General features: G+C 46.3%; 2 protein-coding genes across 2 annotated transcripts in view; one reads left to right on the top strand and one right to left on the bottom strand.

Annotated features, from left to right (window-relative positions):
• Positions 1-216: 216 nt before the first annotated feature.
• LOC118770546 (V-type proton ATPase subunit F-like) lies at positions 217-1,846 on the bottom strand. The gene is made up of 2 exons (XM_036518286.1): positions 1,585-1,846; positions 217-1,212 (listed from the first exon to the last, which is right to left on the bottom strand). The coding sequence occupies exons 1-2, from the start codon at positions 1,740-1,742 to the stop codon at positions 1,011-1,013; spliced, it is 360 nt and encodes a 119-aa protein (XP_036374179.1). The 5' UTR covers positions 1,743-1,846; the 3' UTR covers positions 217-1,010.
• A 693-nt stretch (positions 1,847-2,539) lies between these two features.
• The window catches only part of si:ch211-272n13.3, a 33,960-nt gene continuing 13,624 nt past the window's right edge, over positions 2,540-22,875 (top strand). The window contains exons 1-28 of the mRNA XM_036518507.1: positions 2,540-2,614; positions 3,973-4,296; positions 5,723-5,837; positions 6,880-7,053; positions 7,258-7,364; positions 7,481-7,618; positions 8,133-8,293; positions 9,506-9,542; positions 9,659-9,731; positions 9,987-10,047; positions 10,230-10,426; positions 10,737-12,629; positions 13,219-13,378; positions 13,678-13,739; positions 14,261-14,357; positions 14,841-14,945; positions 15,367-15,395; positions 15,480-15,558; positions 15,685-15,729; positions 16,145-16,441; positions 16,884-16,985; positions 17,099-17,178; positions 17,567-18,577; positions 19,951-20,177; positions 20,749-20,910; positions 21,243-21,273; positions 21,779-21,926; positions 22,646-22,859. Coding sequence (XP_036374400.1) covers positions 4,094-4,296; positions 5,723-5,837; positions 6,880-7,053; positions 7,258-7,364; positions 7,481-7,618; positions 8,133-8,293; positions 9,506-9,542; positions 9,659-9,731; positions 9,987-10,047; positions 10,230-10,426; positions 10,737-12,629; positions 13,219-13,378; positions 13,678-13,739; positions 14,261-14,357; positions 14,841-14,945; positions 15,367-15,395; positions 15,480-15,558; positions 15,685-15,729; positions 16,145-16,441; positions 16,884-16,985; positions 17,099-17,178; positions 17,567-18,577; positions 19,951-20,177; positions 20,749-20,910; positions 21,243-21,273; positions 21,779-21,926; positions 22,646-22,859 — 6,008 coding nt within the window. The 5' untranslated portion in view covers positions 2,540-2,614; positions 3,973-4,093. The remainder of the gene's footprint in view (positions 2,615-3,972; positions 4,297-5,722; positions 5,838-6,879; positions 7,054-7,257; positions 7,365-7,480; positions 7,619-8,132; positions 8,294-9,505; positions 9,543-9,658; positions 9,732-9,986; positions 10,048-10,229; positions 10,427-10,736; positions 12,630-13,218; positions 13,379-13,677; positions 13,740-14,260; positions 14,358-14,840; positions 14,946-15,366; positions 15,396-15,479; positions 15,559-15,684; positions 15,730-16,144; positions 16,442-16,883; positions 16,986-17,098; positions 17,179-17,566; positions 18,578-19,950; positions 20,178-20,748; positions 20,911-21,242; positions 21,274-21,778; positions 21,927-22,645; positions 22,860-22,875) is intronic.

The raw sequence follows: 22,875 nt of genomic DNA, 5'->3' as shown, positions 1-22,875 counted from the left end.
CCGTTTCCTAAGTTTAAACATAAATGCAGACATAAGGTAAATTGGCAACAGGTTCATAAATAAGATATCCAGTAAATATCAGTAATATCTAAATAAATAATTTAACACGTTTCCAACTACCAGACATTAAAGACAATGGGTAATTCTGTCCAACTGAGGCAGCTTCACACTAATGCTTTTTGTGTTGTCACTGAATGCTTTTCTGTGGAATTCATTGTGTAACATCACACTTGAGGTTTTAACTGTTACAATCCCTTCTTTTGATGAGTCATATGACCAAACGGGCTCTGCATTTAGACTAGAATTTAGCACTGCATTCCAAACACATTTTTCCTCCCTTTCCCTAATCATCTCCTTCCTCAATAGCACAAGAGTTGTGTGCTTGAGTGTACCCCAATCACAATGAGAAACCTTTGCCTTCGATTGCTACACTAACCATTTTCCCCAATGTATGCTGAACGTGGGATAACCTATTTGTGAAAACGAAAACATCAAAAATGTCTCTGATGGTGCCCTCTGGTGGTCGGGAGTCTAAACATTGATTTTCTTGCCCAGTCTAAACACAGACCCTGTTCCTGGGTGTAGATAAAAGACACAGGGCTGAAAGACTAAAATCAGACAATAATGACAAGAAGCTGAGCCAAGGGTCGTTACAATTTACAGTAAGACAAATACAAGCCATCTTTAACACACAATTTTACTTATTTAAAATTACCTCACTCCTAACAGGATAAGTGTTAAACGTCACATAAATAACTCGTGTACAGGCCACAACTACTTCCAACGTAACGGGTCAAACGTATTCAGCTTGGAAGAGCAAGATCAACATCACAGCTAAACACTCAACAGCTTTCGTGTAAAGCTATAAAATTTCCCCCAACTCTCCAGGCATGGAATGAAGTTCTGGAAATCACGAAACAAAGTTTGGATCAATGCACACTCTCTTCCTCCTGGATCTTCTGCAGGACAACTCCATTCAGCTTCTGGACCCTTCGGTAGACTGTCCGAGTTTATCGGAAATCCTCTGCGGAGAACATGCCCTTGGCCCTCCGCAGTATTGAGTCCTTGGAGGCGTCGTATGGATGCTCTTTGGAGGGGATCTCCAGCACGGCCGGGATCGACTGCAAGTGTGCGTCTATAGCGTGGCGGATCATCTCGGCTATGAACTGATTGATGAGAATGATTCCGATGTCATCACGAGATAGAAAACTCCTGTGAAAACATGGGTACATGAACAAATTACCGCGGAGGGCTTATACATAATGCCCTCAGTGTGGTGTGTACAGTGCATTCAATCTTAACATTGAAATGAATAAAAAAGTCGCTAAAAATGCACTGACATGCAAACTGAACTGATGCCTACATTGCACGACTTCTGCTGGGTCGGATAACCATCTATCTGACAGTATCATTAAATCGGTGACAAGCGAGTGCGTGTGTTTTCAGCGTTCATTAGGTCGGTGGCTCGGTGGTTAGCCATCTCGATACTTATCAACAGAAAAGGCTAGCATTAGCTTCATACTTAAACCGCATTGTTTTATCTATACCAATATCGTGACAGTATAGCTAGCTATCGACACTTACTTGAAGGTCTCCTCGATCTCGGTGATGCTCGTGTCCTTCTCGACCACCAAGAAATTGGGCTTGCGGTTCTTATTCAACTCCCCAACGCCCCCAAGCAGGAATCCTGTACAAGTGTCTTCATCGCCAATTACAGCGATTAATTTGCCACGTCCTGCCATTCTGGGATAGAAGTACCCTTACAATTTAAACGACAAACGTTTCGAAAAGTATTCACAATGCTATAAACGGTTCAGAGCAGTCAGCTGACTTTCCCACTTCCGCTTTCCAGAGGTGCCGTGTGACAGCACTGGGCATGCGCACAGCTTTGGGCACGTGACAGCACTGATCTTGTGCACCAGTTTAGAGTGCGTACGCCCCAAAAGCATTAAGGCAGGAGTTGTGACTGGGACCATTATCTCGTAACATAATTATTGTTTGTAGCAAGGTTTTAAAACTTCCACAGCAGCAAGATAGTTTTGTAACTGTATATCTGTTTTACTCGGTGCGCAAGCTAGCAGAAGCACACCAACTAAGTGCACCCCATCAGTATAACTGAAAGCCAGCGTGCTTTCACAGCAGTTCAGTAGCGAGCTACAACATTATAGCCCAAACCTCAGGAAATGTCGGCTATCATGGGGGTAGACACGTATTTTTATGTCTGGCCAAACATGTGTTTTTTGTTTCATATCCCCAATATCTCACGCTGATTTAACTTTAACAAAAGCTCCCCTTCAATATAGATAGCTAACAACTAGGCTGTTAACATTACGTATATTAAGTCTAGTGTCTGTCTCCTTCTAAACCGCAAACGCTAGTGTTTTGATTTTACAGCCACAGCTTTGGTGTGTTGACAGTAGGCGCCCATTGGCTGGTTTTGCGGAAGTTGAATGCATTTGATAAATGATTGGCCAAGATCTCCTTCTGTTGTGCAGCAATAAATTCTTTCCCTGTGCAACACGCTACGCCAATTTTTCACCAGGATCAAAAATAGAGGCCAGCTTAGCATCGAGTGAAAGAAAATAACGATGGGATTGCTTTCTAACTTCGGAAGGTAATAAATTTAGCTAATTGTGGACCTTTCCTGTCTGTTATTGCCTAACTCCACAGCTTACTGAGTCGCTAAAATAGTTTTGCGTCAATGGTGGAACTTTTAGCCAGATATTTTTTGCTACAGCTAGTTAGTTAGCTGCTTATAAAGTAGATGTAGCTAGAGCTAACATTGTTTCAACTTACTTGTCAGATTAACTAGCTTGCTCACGTCTTTAACTTTTAAATTGGACAACTTCAACGCGTTTTGCTTTTGTAGAGTAGCTAGGTAGTGAGCTGACGTTTGCTCAGTAGTTAGCCTGATCCTGTGAGTGTAAAATTGGCTAATCAGTGTTAGTTGGCTAACGTTAACTACTTCCAGAGCTACTTGCAGGAGCTAACAGTTAAGGATAACTGTCTGGGGAAAACGTGTTAGCTAAGCTTGCCACGTAGCTAGTTATTTATAGCACTAGTTAGCTAACAGTGCATTTTTGTCTTGATGTGCTAGCTTGCTCGGCACATTCTAAATTGTTGAAGACAAGCTAGATTCAGCACAGGCGTGTATACAGTCGGCTATAGTTTACAATTTTAAATGTCGCGGTTGAAGGTGACGCTGCTGGTGGTGAATCACCAGGTGGTTAGCAGGCTTGCTAGGTCGCTTAGCTAAAGCAGAATGAGTTGCAACTAAAATAAAAGTGAATCGTCAGCCAGATCATCCAGGCTTGTTCGAAATTACTCAGAACAAGTAGAACGACCGATTAGTTTGCTAATTTAGCTAACCGTAATTTGAAGTAACGGCGGCGTGTTTGTAACCGACGTTAGCCAGTTAGCCAACTGAATGGAATCGAGCTACCGTTAGCTGTGTTTTCAGATGCTGGCGGGTCGTTGCCTTGGTTACAGACTGTAAATTCGGGTTGCTGCCTTTCTGCTGCTGTTTGTGTCGATGCTGTGTCTCCGTCGCTGTCAATCATAAAAGGATCAGATGCTCTCAGTTTGTGGTGTCAGGGTGTCCGTCTGTATGAGGTGAGAGTGAATACTGTCGTTACGTTAATACGTAAATACGGCGTGGATTTCACAGATAGTTAGCCAGATAACACTAGCTGACTGACTGTCTGGACCTGCAGTGACATTTAAAATTAAAATATGTTGTGATAGCCTCCGTTCGAGCTAGATGGCCGTGCCATATGCAGGATTTGTGTGACTGTAGACCGATTGATAGCTGAGCTACTTGTTATTGGAGTTGAACAGTAAGAACTGACGATGCACGTTCAATTCAAAATTGTGGGTTTTGATCAATTTAGACAACGTAAGGTTGTACCCGACTCCCCACGGGAACATCGCGTCACCCAGTGATACTTATCCGCTTTGCACGTTTATTTTTAGGAATGGAAAAGACTCCTAAGGTGATCTGCCAGCGGCCCCCGAGAGCCATTGCCATGAACCGGGGCTGCGCAAGTCAATGAAGCCGAGCTGCGCCTGGCCCCTGTGACACCAGCCAAACACGATGAAGAAAATATTCAGCTTCGCCAAAAAGAAGAAGGGATTCTCTCCAAATTCGTCTGACACAGGGAGTGTGCTGTCGGCCGGATATGAGATTAAGGAGAAAGATTTAGGCAAGCTTCATAAAGCTGCTGCGGCGGGCGATTTGGCAAAGCTGAAACAGCTTGCAAAGAAGAATGACCTAAGTCAGCTGGATAAAGATAACAGGTAAGTCAAGACAATGCGCTTCACCAGGGCACCTTTTGGCGAAAGAAAACTGTGTCTTTTAAACGCGTTGCCGATTTGTGGTAAGGATGCAATTTTGAATGGTCATACTTCGTGCTACGTTAGAAAGCCACGTGTCCTTTTTCAAACGGTAATTTGTTTCATCATTAGGGTAAACCGTAATGATCAAGTGCATTTTATAACCTGAACTAATTAACAAATTGATTAGTAGTGGGGTAATTTTTGGGCATAGGCACTGGATGATAGTATGGCAAGACACGTCGAGCAAGACGTGTGCAAAATTAAGAATGTATCCAAGAGGTTGTCATTATTCTAAATGTTTTTGTTAGGTGCATGGAACTTTTCTTATATACAGTTATGATTGCAAAAATGCAGCAAACTGGCAATAATGAAATGGCCAAAAAAATCCACCAGAAGGAAGAGACTTCTGGCTCTCTTCCCTTTTTCTGTGTTTAGAATTATTACGGTCTGTGGACCTGCTTGAGTCCAATTATGCATCCTCTTTGATCCCTAGACTCAATGACCTTTTGGAGATGGTAATCCCCATGATTGACAGCTTCAGAGTTTCTTTGTGACACTTTGATTTCTGTGCACAGTAAGAAGTTAAGTCATCATTGGCTCAGTGTTGTAGAATGATGAGGACTTGCTGTGTCTCAAAGAGTATCTGAGAATGCTGCATCAGGGTGGTTTCATGGAAAAATATGTGGATGTAAAATAACCGGTCTGATCTATTTTCTCCACACTTGGGTTCAGTAGGGATTCATTGTCCATATTGCTGAAATACAGGTGGGGCTCAGTGATTATTATCCTAAGTACCCCATCATCTACCAAACACTTGGCAGAAATATCATATGTCAGGACTAATTATTCTGTTACCGTTGCAGAAAGATGTATTGTACCTAGGCTACTTGGTCATTATTGTACTAGAATTTCAGAGGAGATCTGGTTACTTCTTGGTTAAGAGTTTCGAATGTATTTACAGATGTAAGGAGAGCACCCCAGTCTGCTCTGAAAATGAGAGGCTCTTGAGAGTAAACCCATTTGCATGACAATCCCAGCTCTCAGGTGTGCCCTGACTGCACCTTTCAGAGCCAAGCCACTGCAGGGAATTACACTACAGCACCTAGTCTCCCTTAATAATCATAATTCTTCATCTTCCAAAGTTAAGAGCTTTTGGCTGCTTGTATTTCCCATCCATAGAATATTACAGTGACTTTATGTACTAGCTTAGTGGACGTGCAGAGGTTACATAAAATTGGATCCTGACAATCAAAAAACTAGATGTAGATTAAGTGTAATTATGTAATTATGTTGGTAATTTGGTCTTTGGGTGAAGCTGTGCTGTAGAGGCTTACCTTTCCCATTGTGCGTGAGCTGGTGAATAACTGCACAGAGTCTTGTGTTTCAGAACACCTCTACACATCGCCTGTGCAAATGGACATGTGGAGGTGGTGCAGTTCCTGGTGGAGAACAAAGCCAAACTGAACCTATGTGACAATCAAAACAGATCCCCATTAATGAAGGTGCTGTTCCTTTTGTCTGTGTTCTCTCAGATTAAAAACATTTTCATTCCTTTGATTCCTATTAACATTTCCTGTGACCCGCACAGTCACAGTAGATACTAAGCAGGAGGTAGGTGAGGATAATTCAAGCAGAAATTACAAACTCAAGGCAATTAGCAGGCTGTTTGCCTTTACCCTTTTCTAATTTCAGTTTTCCTTTGCTGATCTCTGCTGGGAGCAGGGTTAGAATTTGTGATTAGCAGAAGATCAGTGATTTTGTTGCATTACTTGTCTTGTGCCCCAGAATAATCGTTGCTTTGTTCAGAAGACAGCTGAAAGACATTGGCTCCATCTAAAAATCAGTTTTCATTGGTTTTCCATTTTGTTTACTAGGGATATGCATCCAGAAGTTATTCATTTGCTTTAATAACTGAATTGAGGTCCATGTGAAACAAGTTGATATCATGATCATGTGAGGTACAGACAGCTGAACTGTTTGTGTGTCTGTGGCTCTGTCTGTCTGTGTGTGTGTCTGTGAATATCTGTGTTTGTTTGTGTGTGTGTGTTTTTCTGTGCGTGTGTGTGTGCGCGCATGCGTGTGTGTGTGTGTGTGTGTTTTTCTGTGTGTGTGTATGTGTGTGTGTGTGTGTTTTTCTGTGTGTGCGTGTGTGTGTGTGGCGTGTGTGTGTGCGTGTGCTTGTGTGTGTTTTTCTGTGTGTGTGTATGTGTGTGTGTGTGTGTGTGTGTTTTTCTGTGTGTGTGTGCGCGCGTGCATGTGTGTGTGTGTGTGGCGTGTGTGCGTGCGTGTGTGTGTGTGTGTTTTTCTGTGTGTGTGTGTGTTTTTCTGTGTGTGTGTGTGTTTTTCTGTGTGTGTGTATGTGTGTGTGTGTGTGTTTTTCTGTGTGTGTGTGCGCGCGTGCATGTGTGTGTGTGTGGCGTGTGTGTGTGCATGTGTGTGTGTGTGTGTTTTTCTGTGTGTGTGTGCGCGTGTGCGTGTGTGTGTGTGTGCGCGTGTGTGTGTGTGCCTGTGTGCGTGTGTGTATCTGCGCGTGTGTATCTGCAGGCGGTGCAGTGCCAACAGGAGAGCTGTGCCGCCACCCTGCTGGAGCACGATGCCGACCCCAGTCTGGTGGACATCAATGGGAACACAGCCCTGCACCTGGCTGCCCTCATCCCCTCCATCTCCCTGGCTGTGCAGCTGCTGGAGCACGAGGCCAACATCAATGCCCAGAACAAGGTGAGCCCTGCGGCCCCGCCCACACAGCAGGGTCACATGATCAGCGTGAGGGCACAGACCGGATTTATTCCAGGTGACGTAATATAGACTGAATGTAAGAAGAACTTGAGTTAAATATTACAATTGGATATGTATCATGTGTTTCCACACAACCCAGCCTTATATTCGGGCCAATACGGTACCTGATAGTTGTTCTCTCTCCAGGATGGGTGCACCCCGTTGACTCTGGCTGTCACTGAGAACCACGCTGAAATGGTGGAGTTTCTCCTCAAGGAGGGAGCGGACGTGAACGCCAGAGACCAGGGCGAACGGTGAGTATCCGTGGAGACGCTCAGCGTTGCTTCAGAAGCGCCGCCTGCACACGGAGCCTGGTTTCAGCGGGACGTGATTGTTGACGTGGTTTCTGTGCTTGCTTGCGGCCGTGTAGGACGTCGCTGATGATCGCTGCGTGTAATGGGCAGATCAGCATGGTCCGCCTCCTCCTGCGTTACGACGCTGACATCACCGTAAAGGACGAGAAGGGCTGGACGTCTGACGACTACGCGGTGATGAACGGACACCACGCGTAAGTGTTCTGAGCGGGCCTGAGCAGCACGTGCTGTCAAACTAAACACGGCAGATAGCTTTTCCTTTTCCTCTCCAACATTTACATTGGCGGCAGTGTAGCATACTGGTTAAGGAGCAGGACTCGTAACCCGAAAGGTTGCCGGTTCGATTCCACGTGGGGGTACTGCTGCTTTACCCTTGGGCAAGGTACTTAACCCACAGTTGCCTCAGTAAATATCCACCTGTATAAATGGATAACATTGTTAAACCCTGTAATTAATGCCTTTCGCTCTGGATAAGAGCTTCTGTTAAATGCAAATAATGTAATGTAATGTACATTACAATAAATATGTACATATCTCTGCAACCTTGCTGTACTTCCACTAAGAATAAAGTCAGTGTGTAAAATAAACTCAAAAAAAAAAAAGACAGTTTGTTCCCTGTGCTACGCAGAGTCACGTATTAAATCCAGTGTGTTCAGTGCTGTGTCCTTGTCACGTCTTTCTCAGGGTTTGTTCCCTTTTTTCTTTCAGTTGTTCGCATCTGATCATAGAGCACGGGACCAAGAGGAAGTCACAGTCCTCACCCTCACATCTTGCCCCAGGGAAGAAGAAGCGGGCAGCCATGTTGGGCAGCCCGGGGCCCGGGGTGGAGACGGGCCCCGCTCTGGGGGGGCCGGCCATGGACAGAGAGGGTGAGTGCCGGGACCTGCGGGCAGAGGAGTGTCACCACAGCGCAAAGCGTATGCAGTGAATTACAGTGTGCACCAAGCGGGCCCAGAGCCGGGACGTCTTTTCCTCTTAACTCGTACAAGCATTTGGGGGTTTATTCAGTCAGGGATTAAAATGCTGATTGTTCCCATCATTTTTTGCTTGACTTATTACTGGGTTTCCAAAATGCATGAGCGTGTTTATGTTGGCTGAAGACGTCTGTTGAAAACGTGACGTGTGTACTGTTTTCCGCACCGCTGTGTAGCATTAAGAACAGAACATCCTGAGCAGTTTTTTTTCCTGCTGGTTTCATAATTTAAATTCCGTTTCTGTACATTTCAAAACACGCTTTGATTTAAGTCTGTGCAACTAAGTGAATGTTCACATTTTCTGTTGTCATCGTATTGTTGAGTTGCTTGGAGCAAGACTAACAAGACTAAACCAACACTTCATCTGATCACAAGTAACTTTAATGTGCGCAGTGTTAAGCAGTGTTCTGCAGTGTCAGGTTGTATGTGCCAGTGTAAATGGGGTGAGGAACCATGCCATCAGTACTTTGTTTCAGTGGAACGGGAACTGATGAACGCGTGGTGTTCATGTGTTGCTTTGTTTCCCCTGTTACTGTGTGGATGTTCATCGTTATTTGGTTGTCTCATCTGCCCCTCATGCGTTTCCCCTCTGACTGGATATAGAGACGCAGCTGTCAGGAGCAGCTGCAGCAGGGACAGGTATCTCCAAGCGCTCACAGTCGTAGATACAGAGATTCAGCCGTAGATTGGACAGTCTGTGTGTGTGTGTGTGACGTGTGTTTTAAAGTCCTGTCCAGCATAGCCTCCTGGATGGACACCCACAAACTGATTTGTTAAAAAAAAGTTGCATCAGTCATGGGTTTAGGTTTGACTGTCTGAAAAGGCTTCCCAGTTTTGCTTTCAGTTGCATGTCCAATCTAGTAATCCTATATCTATGGCTTAGCGTGCCCTCCACAGACCAGCGCACGGTAGCACGTATCACTGTGGCTTTCCTCATAGTGGGCTCTCCTGGAGTAGAACCATACAGTTAGCATATTGTGTGTGCTGAGATCCAATAAAAAACGCCATTTAGCTTTCATCAGCTGATTTCAGAAATGTCCCGAGTGTTGCATGTGTGATGGGGTTTCCAGGAAACATAACATAATATTTTTTCCCCCCTTTCTCCAGTTGAAGAAGATGATTCTCAAGCGGAATCCCTCAGTAGGTATGAGAACGTGTTTATTTTTGCAGCACTGTCTGTAGCGATGTCTTTATGATTTCATCTCTGCATTAGGTATTTTATTACACTTTGTATCATACTCCTGTTCTCTTCATCCTCAGGGCATCAAAAGGTGGGGCAGGTGATTCCTGGCCTTCATCAGATGAAGACGATGAATTAGACTTCAGTCCAAAGGTACTGCTTCCTCACAAAATCACCAGTCTCTTTGTTTGGGTGATTATTTTAATTTTGCTGTTGCAGTTGTATAATTCTTAATTTTTAATTTTGTTTCTGTTATTCCATTGCATATCCTATCACATCTTGTCACATTGTTTGTTGATTGATCATGGAAATATAATAAAGGTGTAATTGCAGCAAATAAAGAAAATAACCAGCTACTGACACCCATGCTCAAGTCATCGTACAGTGTACCAATTGTTTTACTTACAGAAACCACAAAAGCCAAACCTGAAGAAGCTAATGAGTGCCTCGCACAAGGGAAAGAGTAATGGTAACTGTCAAAACTGCATGTAATTTGATGCTTTTTGGTAATACTGTGTGTAAATTGGCTATAATTATTAACCGTGCAATTTGGCACTAATTCTTAAGTGTGTGATTTGACACCGATTACTAAAACTAATTTGATGCTGCTGTAGCTGTAGTGCGGTTGTAACCTGTTGCCCTGCCCTGTAGTGGTAGCGGATGTGGATAAGTCCTGGAGCGATGGCCAGTCCGAGCAAGAGAGCGAGGGCGGAGCCAAGCGAACCCCGCTCCTCCCCACGGCTTTACCCCCAGCCGCCACCTCCCCCCACCCAGCATCCCCACCTCCCACATCCCGTCCTCCCAAACCACCTCTGGCGACCTCCACCCCTCCCAGCAGCTTTAGAAAGGTAACATGTGTGGAGCTAACACACAGGGCGCAGGCCGGGCCTTATATTCTAACTCCCTTCTGTCTTTCCCCTTCTTCCTTTTCTTTTCCTTTCCTCTGTCACTTTGCATTGGGTTTGTAAAGAAGGTGGGCTCTCAGAGACAGCCTCCACCAGCAGACCAAGGGCTGACCCTCAGGAGGAGGAAGGAAGTGAGAGTGTAGAGGGACAGGAAGGGGAGGAGTCTGAGGAGGAAGAGGAGGAGGAGGAGGATGACGAGGAAGACGAGGAGGAGGAGGATGATGATGATGATGAGGAGAACGAGGATGAGGAGGATGATGAGGAAGAGGACGACGAAGATGAGGAAGACGAAAATGAAGACGAGGAAGAGGATGAGGAGCAGGACGAAGAGGAGGAAGGTGAAGGTCCAGAAGAGGGTGATATTGCAGTGGCATGTGTTGGCGTTAAGGCCGTTACAGATGGAGAAATGCCAGACACTGGCATGGCAGAAATGGCAGTGGCTGGTATTGACGGCGATGCTGAAAAGGAGGCGTATTCAGAGTGGCCGTCTGGTGAAGGCCAGGCTCCTGCCGAGGCTGCAGAGCAGGGCATTGTGGGAAAAAGATCCCGAGCAGAAAGCCAAAATGAAGAGGATGGCAAGGAAGATATCCCTGCAGAGTATCAACCTGGTCAGGCCAGTGGCAGAATCTCGGCCATCATGGATCTGGGAGAAGATTACGTGGTGTCAGCCATCAGGGTGGAGTCGCGGTTTTCAGATGAAGAGGAAAGTGACGGGAAGGAAGTGGCCTTGGATCACAACGACGAGCCAAAGACAACACCTTTGAGGAGCGTGGGGGCAAAGCTCCTCGGGAAGAAGGCGGAGGAGCCCCCGTCCCCCGATGTGTCGTGGGGAGATGAGAACGACGACGAGAAGATGTCGGACCACGATGATGTTTTAGGAACTGGTTCTCCCGAACTTACAAAACCAAAGACACCTCTCAAACAGCAAGCAGCTGAGGCTTTGCTTGATGATGTTAGGTCCATGTCACCCGACGATTCCTGGGGATCCGGAAAAGATGATGCGGTTTTAGACCATAGACGTGAAGTTTCAGGGTCAGGTTCCCCAGAAAAGCCAGAACCGCTGCCCCGGCAGTGTGGGCCTGCAAAGCTTCTTGGGAAAAAAGTGGAAGAACCTCTGTCTCCTGACGTGTCGTGGGGAGATGAGAGAGATGAAAGTGATTCTGATTCAAATGATCATGCTGCAGAGTCACCACCAGCAAAAGAGAGTACGTCACCGCTTGTCCTCGGAAAAACTCCAGACAAACTCGAGTCCCCAGATGATTCATGGAGCTCTGGGGAGGGAGATGTGAAAAGCAAACCCTCACAACCAGCCAGGAATGTCGCTGAACAGGAGGACAGCGATGTTCCGGTGTCACTCATCGTGGGCCACTACGAAGGCTCGTACAATGGCGGGGAGGATTCTGGGAAGGATGTTAAAGAGCTAGATGAAGAGGTGCTGGAGAAAGTGGATTTCAGTGATGAGGATAAAGAGAAAACTGAAGATTTGGACAGTCAGGTACAACAGTTAAAGTACGGGACTGTTGCTGTTCCCAAGGAGAAACGTGGTGCTGAAAGAAGCTTGGAAGGACCTCCAGTCATCGAACAGGATGTTGCTGTTCACGGTGACAAGGTGGAGCCGTGGGACTCTGAGCCTGGCGGTGAAACGAGTCATGGAAACACAGAAGGTGAACCTCACCCTGGAGGAAAAGCACAGCCCATCCAGACAGCTGTGAAAGACTCCAAGAAAAAGTGGGGAAAGTTTCAGGAAATCCTCTGGAAATTTGAGCGCAATGTGGCGGCACCGTTGAGAAGGGACTCTGAGGAAGACTCCGATTCTGAGGTCACAAAATGGAAAGATGGTGTGGATCCTGCAAGTTCAAAGGTCACAGCTGACCCTGAGATGCAGGAGGAGGGAGATGTGGCTAAAGATGTCCTCCGGGCAGGATCTCCTCATGTGAGCGTTGAGAAGCAGTCAGAGTCAGATATTGATTGGGGGGAAGAACTGTCCAATAAGGAAGAGCTCCCTCAGACTGTCATTGACGATGTTGATCTCAATCCACCTCGCGAGGAAAAGCCCCCGCACATGGAGGAGGGGGCAAAAAAGAGCAGAGACATTGGAGATAAACAGCTCCCTGGTCTGAAAGCCCTTAAACCAAGAGCGTCCAAGGTAGGACAGACGAAGTAGATGAAGAGCTGTAGAGAACATTAGGAAGGTAGATATAGAGGTGTAGGTCTGTGGATTTCATACCCCCCCCCCCTCCTCAAAATGTTTGTTTTTCTTCCTTTATATGATAATCTCAAGTCTGTTTTTATGTTGCGTTGCTGTAGTCACATTCTAATATCATTTCTGTTTTGTAATCGTAAACCTGTGGTCCTCTCAAAACTGTCAAGTGTAATAGACAGGGAGAAGATTGCTTGAGCACATTTTATAACAAGCGCTTTACCAGTGCAAGTACAGCATTCCAGTACCAACACATCAGTACAGCACTCCTGTGCCAGCAAACCAGTGTTGTACTAAAAAAGTATCGTCCCATGACTGCTTTCCTGAGAAGCCCCAGCTTCATAGCTCTCGGCTCTGCACTCTACAGTGAAGTAGTGCAGTGCCTCTTTCTTCCTTTAGAAACAGTGCTTCTGCTCTGTACTTAGTGGTACTTCATTTCAGTTTTAACAGGAACGTTCCTTTCAAACAGGAGAAAGATTCCACAGAAGATGAGGAGGATGAGGATGATGAAGAAGAAGATGATGATGACGAGGAGGAGGAGGAGGAGGAGGACGATGACGAAGAAGCCAAAGAGGAGGAGGGAGAAGAGGAGGATGGTGGAGACGCTGATGATCTTCCTCAGAAACAGAAGGGTTCACACAGTGTTGCAGAAGCACCTGCACTGAAAAGCCAAGCCCCTAAAGATGTGAAAAGAGGTATGTTTCTTTTGGTCCCTAATGCTCTAATGTTTTTGCTATCATGGTTCATCAGGGCCATTTACATTAGATGAGTAATAATATGAGTTATATATAATATACAGTGAGTTAAATAATATTAATAAAGTAATTAAGAAAGTAATATTAAAGAAAAAAAAGTAAATATGTTATACAAGGGTTTTTTTTGTTTCTTTTTAATGAATTAATAATTATTTTTCCCATTTAAAAAGCCCTTCTCTACATTTTTAAAGTATGACTCTACATTCTAGAACACGGTTGATGTTGAACGCTTTTCTCAGATTTCTTGTCGGAGTTGGGTCTGGAGGGAGGGGAGGAGGAGGAGTCGCCCTGGGACTCTGAGGTGGGGCTTTACTCTGTCTGCCTGTCTGTCTGTGTGGCTGTCTTCAGTATCTGTCTTCAGTATCTATGTGGCAGATGCTTTTATCCAGTGATAATGTTTTTCATGTTGAGACACATTAAATACATGCAGCATCTTAGGAGCAATAAGAGCACAGGTACAGAGCAGCCAGTGATACAGTAGATAAGCATCAGGCTGTAGAAATACAGTACTACAATGTAAGCATACAGGAGAGCTAAATTATATCGTGCTGTAATGATGATCTGTAAGCTCATGACAGTAGCGGGCCAGACAGCGCTGCAGGAGAGCAGTGTCACCTGTAACGCACTGCTGTGCTCATAGTGACTATTATTCATCTGTAGGAGCGGCACCGCACTATAGCAGAATTCATTCAGAGGCTGTAGTGAACAGGCACTGAGACCTAGGTGCAGGTCACATACAAGTGTTGGGAACCCAAGTTGGAAGTGTGAGCAGGCACTGAATAAATTGAACGAGTTGTCACTCACACACGTTCCTGCCTCCAGTCTGGCTCTGACAGTCCAGGGAAGCGGCAGAATGTGGGGCCGTCCCCTGTGAAGACTCACAAAGCGATGGCCAGCATCTCGGAGGAGAACAGTGAAGGTAAGCGAACCACGCGGGCGCGTCTGTAAACGCAGAGATCAGCGGCCTGACAGAGCAGCGTTCTGTAGTTACGCTTTCTTCAAAATCATCTCAGTGGCCATCATTTCACGCTCTAAGAACCTGTGGTCTAAGCCAGACTATGTAGTGTATTATTTTTTCATTGAATCCAAATGATACACTCAAGTTAAATAAATTACAGCTATAATTATGGTATATGCTCAAGTGCTCAAGTGCATACTGTAATGGCTGAAATCAGTTAGTTGTATGTTAAATTGTTGATAAATTTATTTGAATTTGGTTATCAATGAATGGATTGTAACATGCTTGAAATACATTATATGTATTTGATTGTTTGGTTTTGCAGCATAGAGTGCAATATATGCACAGTATTAAAGCATTTTATGGTGAATGACTTTGTGAAATGTGTTGAAGAAATACTGGTACCCAATTTTAACGGAATTTGTATCAAACTCCTTTCCGTAGACCTGTTTTACGTTCCTTCTTTCTTAAGAGGATCAAGAAACTTTAGGATGGCTAATCTAGAGTCTCCCAGGAGTGTAGTCCAGGCGGGCAGCCGTACAGCTCTGGGTATGGACGCCACAGGCAGCAGCTTGGCTCCACCTCATCATGACCGCACTGACCATAACCCAACCGTGCAGTGACACAGTACATGCAGGGCTCCATTTGACCGCACTGACCATAACCTAACCGTACCGTGACCGTGCGCATGCAGGGCTCCATGGCAACCCCGAGCTTACCATTAACCCCCCTCTGTGCTGGCCTTTCTCATACCCCATCCTCATACTCCGCTGTAACCCTGTGATCGTCTGCATGGAGAGAAGCCGATTGGGCAATGCTTAAGTACGCACGGGCATGTGTATCGGCCCACATCTCTGTATTGGTCTTCGAATGTCCGTTTCACATCTCAGCACTGACTCCAGCGGTCTCTGAGTGTCTGTTTCACAGGTGTGTGCTTATTAAAGCTGAATTTTTATTTTCCTTCTTCCAGATTCAAGAACTAGCGGTGTGGAGAAGAAGGTAAGTTCGGCTGTTGATCTCAGTGTTTGTCGTCGTGAGCTGCAGAAGCAGCTGGTGTGAAACCGCGTCTTTTCTGTTCGGCAGCTTGAGGTGCTGAAACCGCAGCCAGCGTCTGTGCCAGCGAGATCAGCTGGACCTAAACCCGGCGCTGAAAAAAAATCAGGTAGCTAACGCTAACGCACTACTGCTCTCTGTAACAAAGTGCTTCTTTTTATTGAGCTTTTTTGTGCATGATGGATACTTTTGTTGGTTTTCTCACTCTGTGCCTCCCTTTCTGATTGTTTACCAGATTTAATGGAAGAGCTTGGCTTGGATGATGCTGATGATCTCGAAGGTAATTGTTTTGTTTATGAGTGCGTTTTTTTACTTTTACGTGCCTGATTCTCTCGTCACACCTGGCTGGGCTTATGCATGCGTGCTCTGTCTTGTTTTGTGTTTTCTTTTTTCGCTTTCGTTTTCATTTTCCCACCAAAGAAAGCCCCAAACCCCCGGCAGGTCAGTGCGGGTCCTGGCCCCTGTGATGCTCCTGTGTGCTGTTCCATTGTGTGTCTCCCCCTGTGTGGAGCAGTCAGATACGCTCAGATAGGGTAGATAGGGAGTTGGATAGCTTTTCTGTCTGCGTGGAGTGGTCAGTGGTCCTCAGTGTAGCAGTGAGTTTGAACTGTCGTTATGGTCGTTATGGTTGTGTGTGGTAACGATACGGTCGTGATGCGGTTGTGATGCGGTCCCTCCTTCCCCTCCCCCCGCAGATGCGTCTGACTGGGACTCGGCGAGCACAGCCAGCAGGACCGTCCCTGCACGCAAGCCAGCCTCCCCCCGGGAAGAGGAGCTGAGCCAGAGCTCGCCCGAGCCCGCCCCACCCTCCGCCACTACCCCTGCCCCCGCCCCCGAGAAGCGACCGCCCTCCTCCCCAACCCCGACCCTGCCTCTGCCTCTGCCTCTGCCCAGCCCTCGCAGCCTGACCCCTCGCTCATCCCTGCAACTGCAACCGCAACCACAGCCCCGTGCCAGGAAACTGCAGCCTGTGAAAGGAGAGAGTGAGGAAGGTACGATCTCCCTGTCCCCAGATCAGTGCAGGATGGCAGCTTGTGAAAGGAGAGAGTGAGGAAGGTACGGGCTGTCTGTCCTCAGATCAGTGCAGGACGGCAGCTTGTGATGTCAGCTTGTGATCTTTCTCTGGTGCTATGTATTTATGTGGTATCTGTGATGCTTCTATCCAGTGACTGTGTTTGTCATGACAAGACAACTTAAATAGAATAATTTAGTATCACGGGAGGAAAAGTAGCACAGCCACAGAGCAGTCGGTAATACGACAGACAAGTGTCATGCCAAGAAACATTACTGCAATGTAAGCATACAGCTGAACAGTTGTCCTTAAAAACAGCATCATTTGTGTAGTGCAGTAAATAGTTATTAAACTGAAGAAGTGCAGGACGCCGTTGTACAGTTCCTTGTTGTAATAAAAGCTGTCATTCCCTGTACTTTCAGAGTCAGACTGGGATTCTGAAAGTGTTACCCCAGGCTCCAGTCCAGGAAAGCCTGGGATCCTGCAGCCAAATGCTCCAGAAAGCAAAGCCATATCTAAACAAGGTCAGTTAAAATACACCACAGCCCTGGGGAAGTCACATCTCTCAGTCAGAACATCACTTCTGCCACAGGGTAGCGGGTTAAAGGGGTAAAGTCTGAGCACCTCTCACCGTCAGGTACCCCCCCACGTCAGCGGTCCCCACAGCAGGATGGAGGAAGTGATGTCAGTGTGGACCCAGAAGAGGAGCAGCACAAGGTGGGCGAGGATTAGTTCTGCAAATACTGGTGATACAGGATTATGAGTAACTGAAGACTGTTGTAAGATGAATGTTAATCTGTGATTAATTTTAAATTTCATTTCTGAAAGTTAACGGTGTGGTGTTAGTTACTAGTCTTTAATATAACCCAGTGTTGCCTCGGAAGGTATTCAGTTCTTCTTGGATCTTGGATCACTGGTGCGTGAAGCAGAGAGGACTGTGTTGAAAGTAAATACAGATGCAGATTGTCTTTAGTTCTGTATTATCACGAGTATTCTGTGAGCAGCTTTTGGTCCACAGTAAGCTCTGTTGTGCATAACATTTTATGAATACTTGCCTTTTTATTCAGTTGCAACTCTATTTCTTTGTCCACCTACGCTGTCAAAGGAGAAGAATGTGTTCGATACCTCAGAGTTAAACGTGAGTAGCCCGTACCACATTGGCACTGTGGATTCAGAGACTCAGGCCAATCCGGAGGAGATTGGAGGCTGTGTAGGGGGCGGAGCTGGCAAGGAACAGCAGGAAGTGACGTGGGACAAGCGCTTTGAAAAGATCTGGGTGGAGATTGAGAAAAGGGAGGTCAAGTCCCAATTCAAGAGCGTAGCGGCCGAGCTGAAGGAGAAGTTTGGAGAGACCGTGCCGAAAGAGTCTGTACTGGGAGCAGGTAGAAAGGAGGGAGAAGAGGAGGAAGAGGAAGAGGAGGAGAAAGAGGCTCTGGTCAGAACTGCAGAGGAAGGCCCTGGGCAGAACCTTGGAGGAGCAAGCAGAGAAGAGGAACAGGAAGAGGCTGTGGACAGAACCGCAGAGGAAGAGTCCAGTGAGGAAGAGGAGATCGTACGGCCTGCGGCCCGAGCGAAGAGCGCCGCCCTGCTGCCCATTCCTGAGCAGAGGGAGTCGGGGCTCGAGGACTCCGTGACTGAGCCAGCAGAGAGCCCTCGGTCTGAGGGAAAAGCGGAGCCAAGGGGTGACACACCGCAGAACCCTGTCAGTGCAGAAAGCAGCCAGCAGGGGGAGCTGTGCCCCTCTGGCGACAGCAATATCAATCCTCAGGAGAAGAGGCACCTTCCTCCTCAGCACGGTGCAGGAAGTCACCTTGACGACGATGACACTGACTTTGATGGCGACTATGAGAACTGTGGGGGAGGGAACCCCAAACATGACTCTGAAAGCTCTACCGCCAGTGAAAACGCCTCCGGCGCGGGGGCCATACTCAGCACAGGCAGGGGGATTACCCGCAGAGAGGTGGAGGAGGAGGTGAAGAGACCCACGCTCACAGAGGACCTGCTCCGACCACCCCCCGCCTCTGGCCCCGCCCCCTCCCAGCACGCCAACCCCTCGGCCCCCCCGCGCTACTCAGACGAGGAGCTCGAGGAGGACCGGCACAGGTTCGAGCGCGAGGTAGGGAAGCTGAGGGTGGTGCTGCTGGATTTGGAGAAGGAGAAGGAGCAGCTGCAGAAAGAGGTAGAGGACTGAGGCCTGTTGCTCTCGGCTGCGTTCCCGTCCCCTCACCCCCGCTGTCTGTGACAAAGGGCGCCCTCTGTGACGGGAGATAAAACCCCACATTTCCACCTCTCTTCTGTGTTATTAATGCATCTTCAGACATCCATCCTCTGATCCTCCTCTCACAGCTCGCTCTCCTTCTCTCTGTGAACCTGGTTTCTCGGATGCTCCATCTCCACCGTCAGTTCACACGCTACATTGTGTCGTCACGTTTGCCTTTTGTGTCCGCTTCCTTTCGGTCTGGTTCCACAGGACCGCTTTAGCGTTTTATTCTTCTGTCCCTCCATCTGTCCGAGTGGCCTCCTGTGTCACCATGTGGTCTTCGTCCTTCTCGTGTCAGCCTTGAGTCATGGCTCCTCCCCCCACTGGCTCCCATTAACCATGGCCTCCATATTGTCAGGCTGTGAAGATCATACATACAGAGCATCTGAGCTCATACCCACAATGCATTCCTGCGTTCTTTAAACAGTCACGTGGGCCTTTTTCACACATCAGTCGAACTGTGTGTCATAGTTTAGATTCAATATTTCCTTCGTGTGTGAATATGCTTGAGTAACTGCATGTGGAAGCAAAGAAAGTGTTTCCTGATCTGGGCCTAGATTGAATCTATCCACCATGAGCTTTGGCCTGCATTAACTCATTTGCTGGCTTTTTCCCTCACACAGACAGTTTATTTTTTATTGTAGATGTCAGAAATATGTTGCGGTAACAATAAAACGATACTACTTTAATTTTGACTTCACAGTCAGGTGCAATGCACGTTGGAGGTAGATTGATGCTGGGCCTAAGTCATATTTTGTTTTATCATATGAACTGAGTTCATCTTATTTGACATGTGTGTGGAAAAACTTCTTTCTTAACAAAAAGAAGGATTCAGTAGAGTGGTGTTCTGCAGTGTGATCAGCTGAATGTTAGTGTAATGTATGAGTGTCTTTAGCTTGTGTGTTCTTTGCATGTTCACATTTAAATGGTAATACGTAGATACATCCATTTATCCATAACTAAACCATTCTCTCATCAGAATGATTTGAATGATGGCTGTTGGATGTATTACCCAATGCTTGCATGCTGTGCAATGGTGTATATCAAATTATTGGAAAATAATGAGAGAAAAGTTTCTGTTGTCTTGTTGGCCTGCAGTGACGTTTTTTTTGTTTAAATTTCTGTATTTTGATGCATCTAAATCATGTCCTTGTGGATGCAGAGGTGATTAAAATTCCATGGCATGCTAGTTTTTCTGCTTCTCAGAAACATTCCCTCTGTGCTTCCAGGTCGGTGGGGAAAAGAAAAACGTTTTGGAGGTGCAGAAATCAGGTGGATTGTGGGATGTTGGAGGATCAAACAGACAATGTGTGCACAAATCGCAAACTGTGAAAGCCTACCAAAGCAGCCAAAGACAGCTCGGAGCAGAAACGGGCAACGGGCATACTTCAAAGGAGCAGCTTCTTAAGATGAGGGACACACCTACAGAGAGGGACAGCCTGAAAATCCCTAAGAGGTACAGGGAGGAGGATGACTGTGTTTCCACGTAATGTTGGGGTGGGAGTAAATTGTAGTGTCAGAGTGTGTGTTGTCAGCTAGTTGACCACAGAGCAGATTAAGTGGCTGGTGTTCTGCAATAATACAGTTGTCATAAGAAAACTAGATCTCAACTTATAGCTAGCTAAATGTAGCCAGTTAGCTGGCTTGGCAAACGGCAAAAACAGCCGAGTCAAAGTTACCATGTATCTCGGTGAAAGCCAATAAGACACCATCTGCCACTACAGCTTTATTAGAGAAAGGAAAGCTGTCATTAATATTCCTGAGGCAGATTATGTGCCTGAAAGTCCTGCTCGGTATGGTTTCAGCTATTCTTTTGTGTCTTACTGGTTGCTTGTTCTTGAAATGGTGCGTCAGCTCTCACGCTGTGCTAAACGCTCCATGCGCTTCTCTCAGTCCGCTGAAGGGCGTGGCACTGGCGGAGCGCCATGATGTATCACGCAGGGCCAGAGCTGGCAGCGATCGGCCATTCACTGCCAGGTGTGGGTGGGGCCACTTGTAACGCGAGGTCTGGGTCTGTGCTCTTCTAGTGCGGGTTTGGCCCTGCAGCAGCAAGGAGACGGTGTAGATTCAGGTGGCAGGATGACACAGCGCCCCCCTGTGGAGCCCAAGCGCGCTGCCCATGCTAACGGAGATCCCCTGTCTGTGTTTGAAGACAGTACAGTCAGTGAGGGCTCTGAGGAGGATGGAAGGTATATATGCAGTATGCGCTGCGCTCTCTGGGTTTGCTCTACTAACGCTGGGGTGTTGGTGAACAGTGGTGTTGGGTGATAAATTGGGAATGGGTGTTTTTCTTTTATTTCGGATCCTTATTAGTAATTTTTGAATTTTTTTTTCCCCCAATTATTTTGGTGATTATTGGCTTTTTGAGTGACAGTCACAGTTGTGCGAATATACTGCATTATACCGTCATGGGAAAAAGACCATCTTTCTCTCCATGCACTGATAGATTTCACAGTGCTGTCTGTGAAGTAAGGAATGCAGGTTATTAATATCTGCTGGCTGTTCCCTTATTCTCCTGTAGGTCTGCAGCGATGGACAATCCTATACGCAAGGTAAGAGCCTGACAGAAGGATATCCTCCATTTCACATTTCTCCATTTCCAAGCTCACATTCACATATTCACATATATTATATAACAGAAAAATAATAAAAACAGAAAAATAAGTCTCGAGTGTATGCAATTAACTAAAGCAATTTAAACATTGGGAGCAGCAGAGCATTTGTGTGTTGTGACAGGGTCCATAGTTTGTGGTGAGCAATCATGTGTGGGTGGTATTTGCAGCGACTTGGTCATGAGTTTGATGTGCGATATCTGTGAGGTGATGGCTGTGGAGTTTAATATGCGATATATCTGGTGCTTGATATGTGATATCTGTGGTGTTTGATGTTTGACATCTGTGTTGAGTGATAGCTATATTGTTAGATATCTGTGAAGTGATATCTATGGTGTTTGATATCCGGTGTTTGATATGTTGTGTAATGTATCTGTGGTGTTTGATGTGTGATATCTATGAGGTTTGATGTGATATCTGTGGTGTTTAATGTGTGTGATTCCAGTTTTGTAGGCCTGATGAGGGGGAGATGGTGGATGACTTTGATGATCTGACCCAGTCCTCCGACACGGCCACTGAGGAGGTGGACTCTCCCACCTCCGGCTACCGCAACGCCTCCATCCTCATACAGCAGCTCCACTCCTCCTCTATAGGTGCGTCTGAAATGCTGCAGGGTAGCAAGCGGGGTGCAAAACATATCGTTACATTCACGAAGACAGGACAGGTATTTTACACAGACCAACAGAATGAGAACACACAGGAGGGAAAGACCTTTGTATTTAAAACATGTGGCAGTATGATGTCATTATTGTAAATGCGTATGTCGTTGAGACACACATTATCAACATTGGTGGGATTATTTGCAACATTAATCCTGGTTTGAATATAAAGGTGAAGAATGGAATGTGCTTTTTTCTTCAGTTTTAGCCAATCAAAATGAACACTGTTAGCTAATGAAATGGATGTAATGCATGAGCTACAGAAGTGTTTGTATCAAACGACTGTAAACATTTCTCAGTAGACATTAAATAATTCTTGAATAGCCAGTAAAGTGAGCAACTGCAGTTTATTTTACATAGCTTGTACATAGTTCAAATTAAGTTGCTCAGTCAGGCACAAAGTTTTGATGTTTAAACAGACAATAAAGGAAATATTGTTTTTTTTCATCACCTGGTTGTGTGACATCATAATAAAGGTAAACATAGATAAAAGCCTGAAATGTATGCTTAAAGATGAATTGCAGTTCCTTCAGGGAATGATGGCAAGCTTACCTGTGCATGTGGAAGTCGCTGTGGGAAAAGGAGGATGTGTGTTTTTGTGATGGTCGAGAGGGTACAGCACCACAGGCCATGACATGTGACTCCCCTGCCAGACTCTGTCACCATGGTGAAGCTCCAGAACATGTTCCATGAGTACGAGCGGACCATCCAGAGAGAGAGGGGGCGCTACAGCCTGCTGGCTGACAAAGTGTCCCAGCTGGAGGAGGAGCGGGCGGAGCTGAGGCGGCTCCTGGAGGAGACGCGGGACAGCAGGTCTGCCCTGGAGCGCCGGCAGGTGGAGCTGGACACCGACCTCAGCAACCTCAGGTGAGCCTGTCCGTCA

Source organism: Megalops cyprinoides, chromosome 23 (assembly GCF_013368585.1).
Source record: "Megalops cyprinoides isolate fMegCyp1 chromosome 23, fMegCyp1.pri, whole genome shotgun sequence".
Taxonomy (NCBI): Eukaryota; Metazoa; Chordata; class Actinopteri; order Elopiformes; family Megalopidae; genus Megalops; species Megalops cyprinoides.
This window is presented reverse-complemented; position numbering and strand designations above follow the sequence as displayed.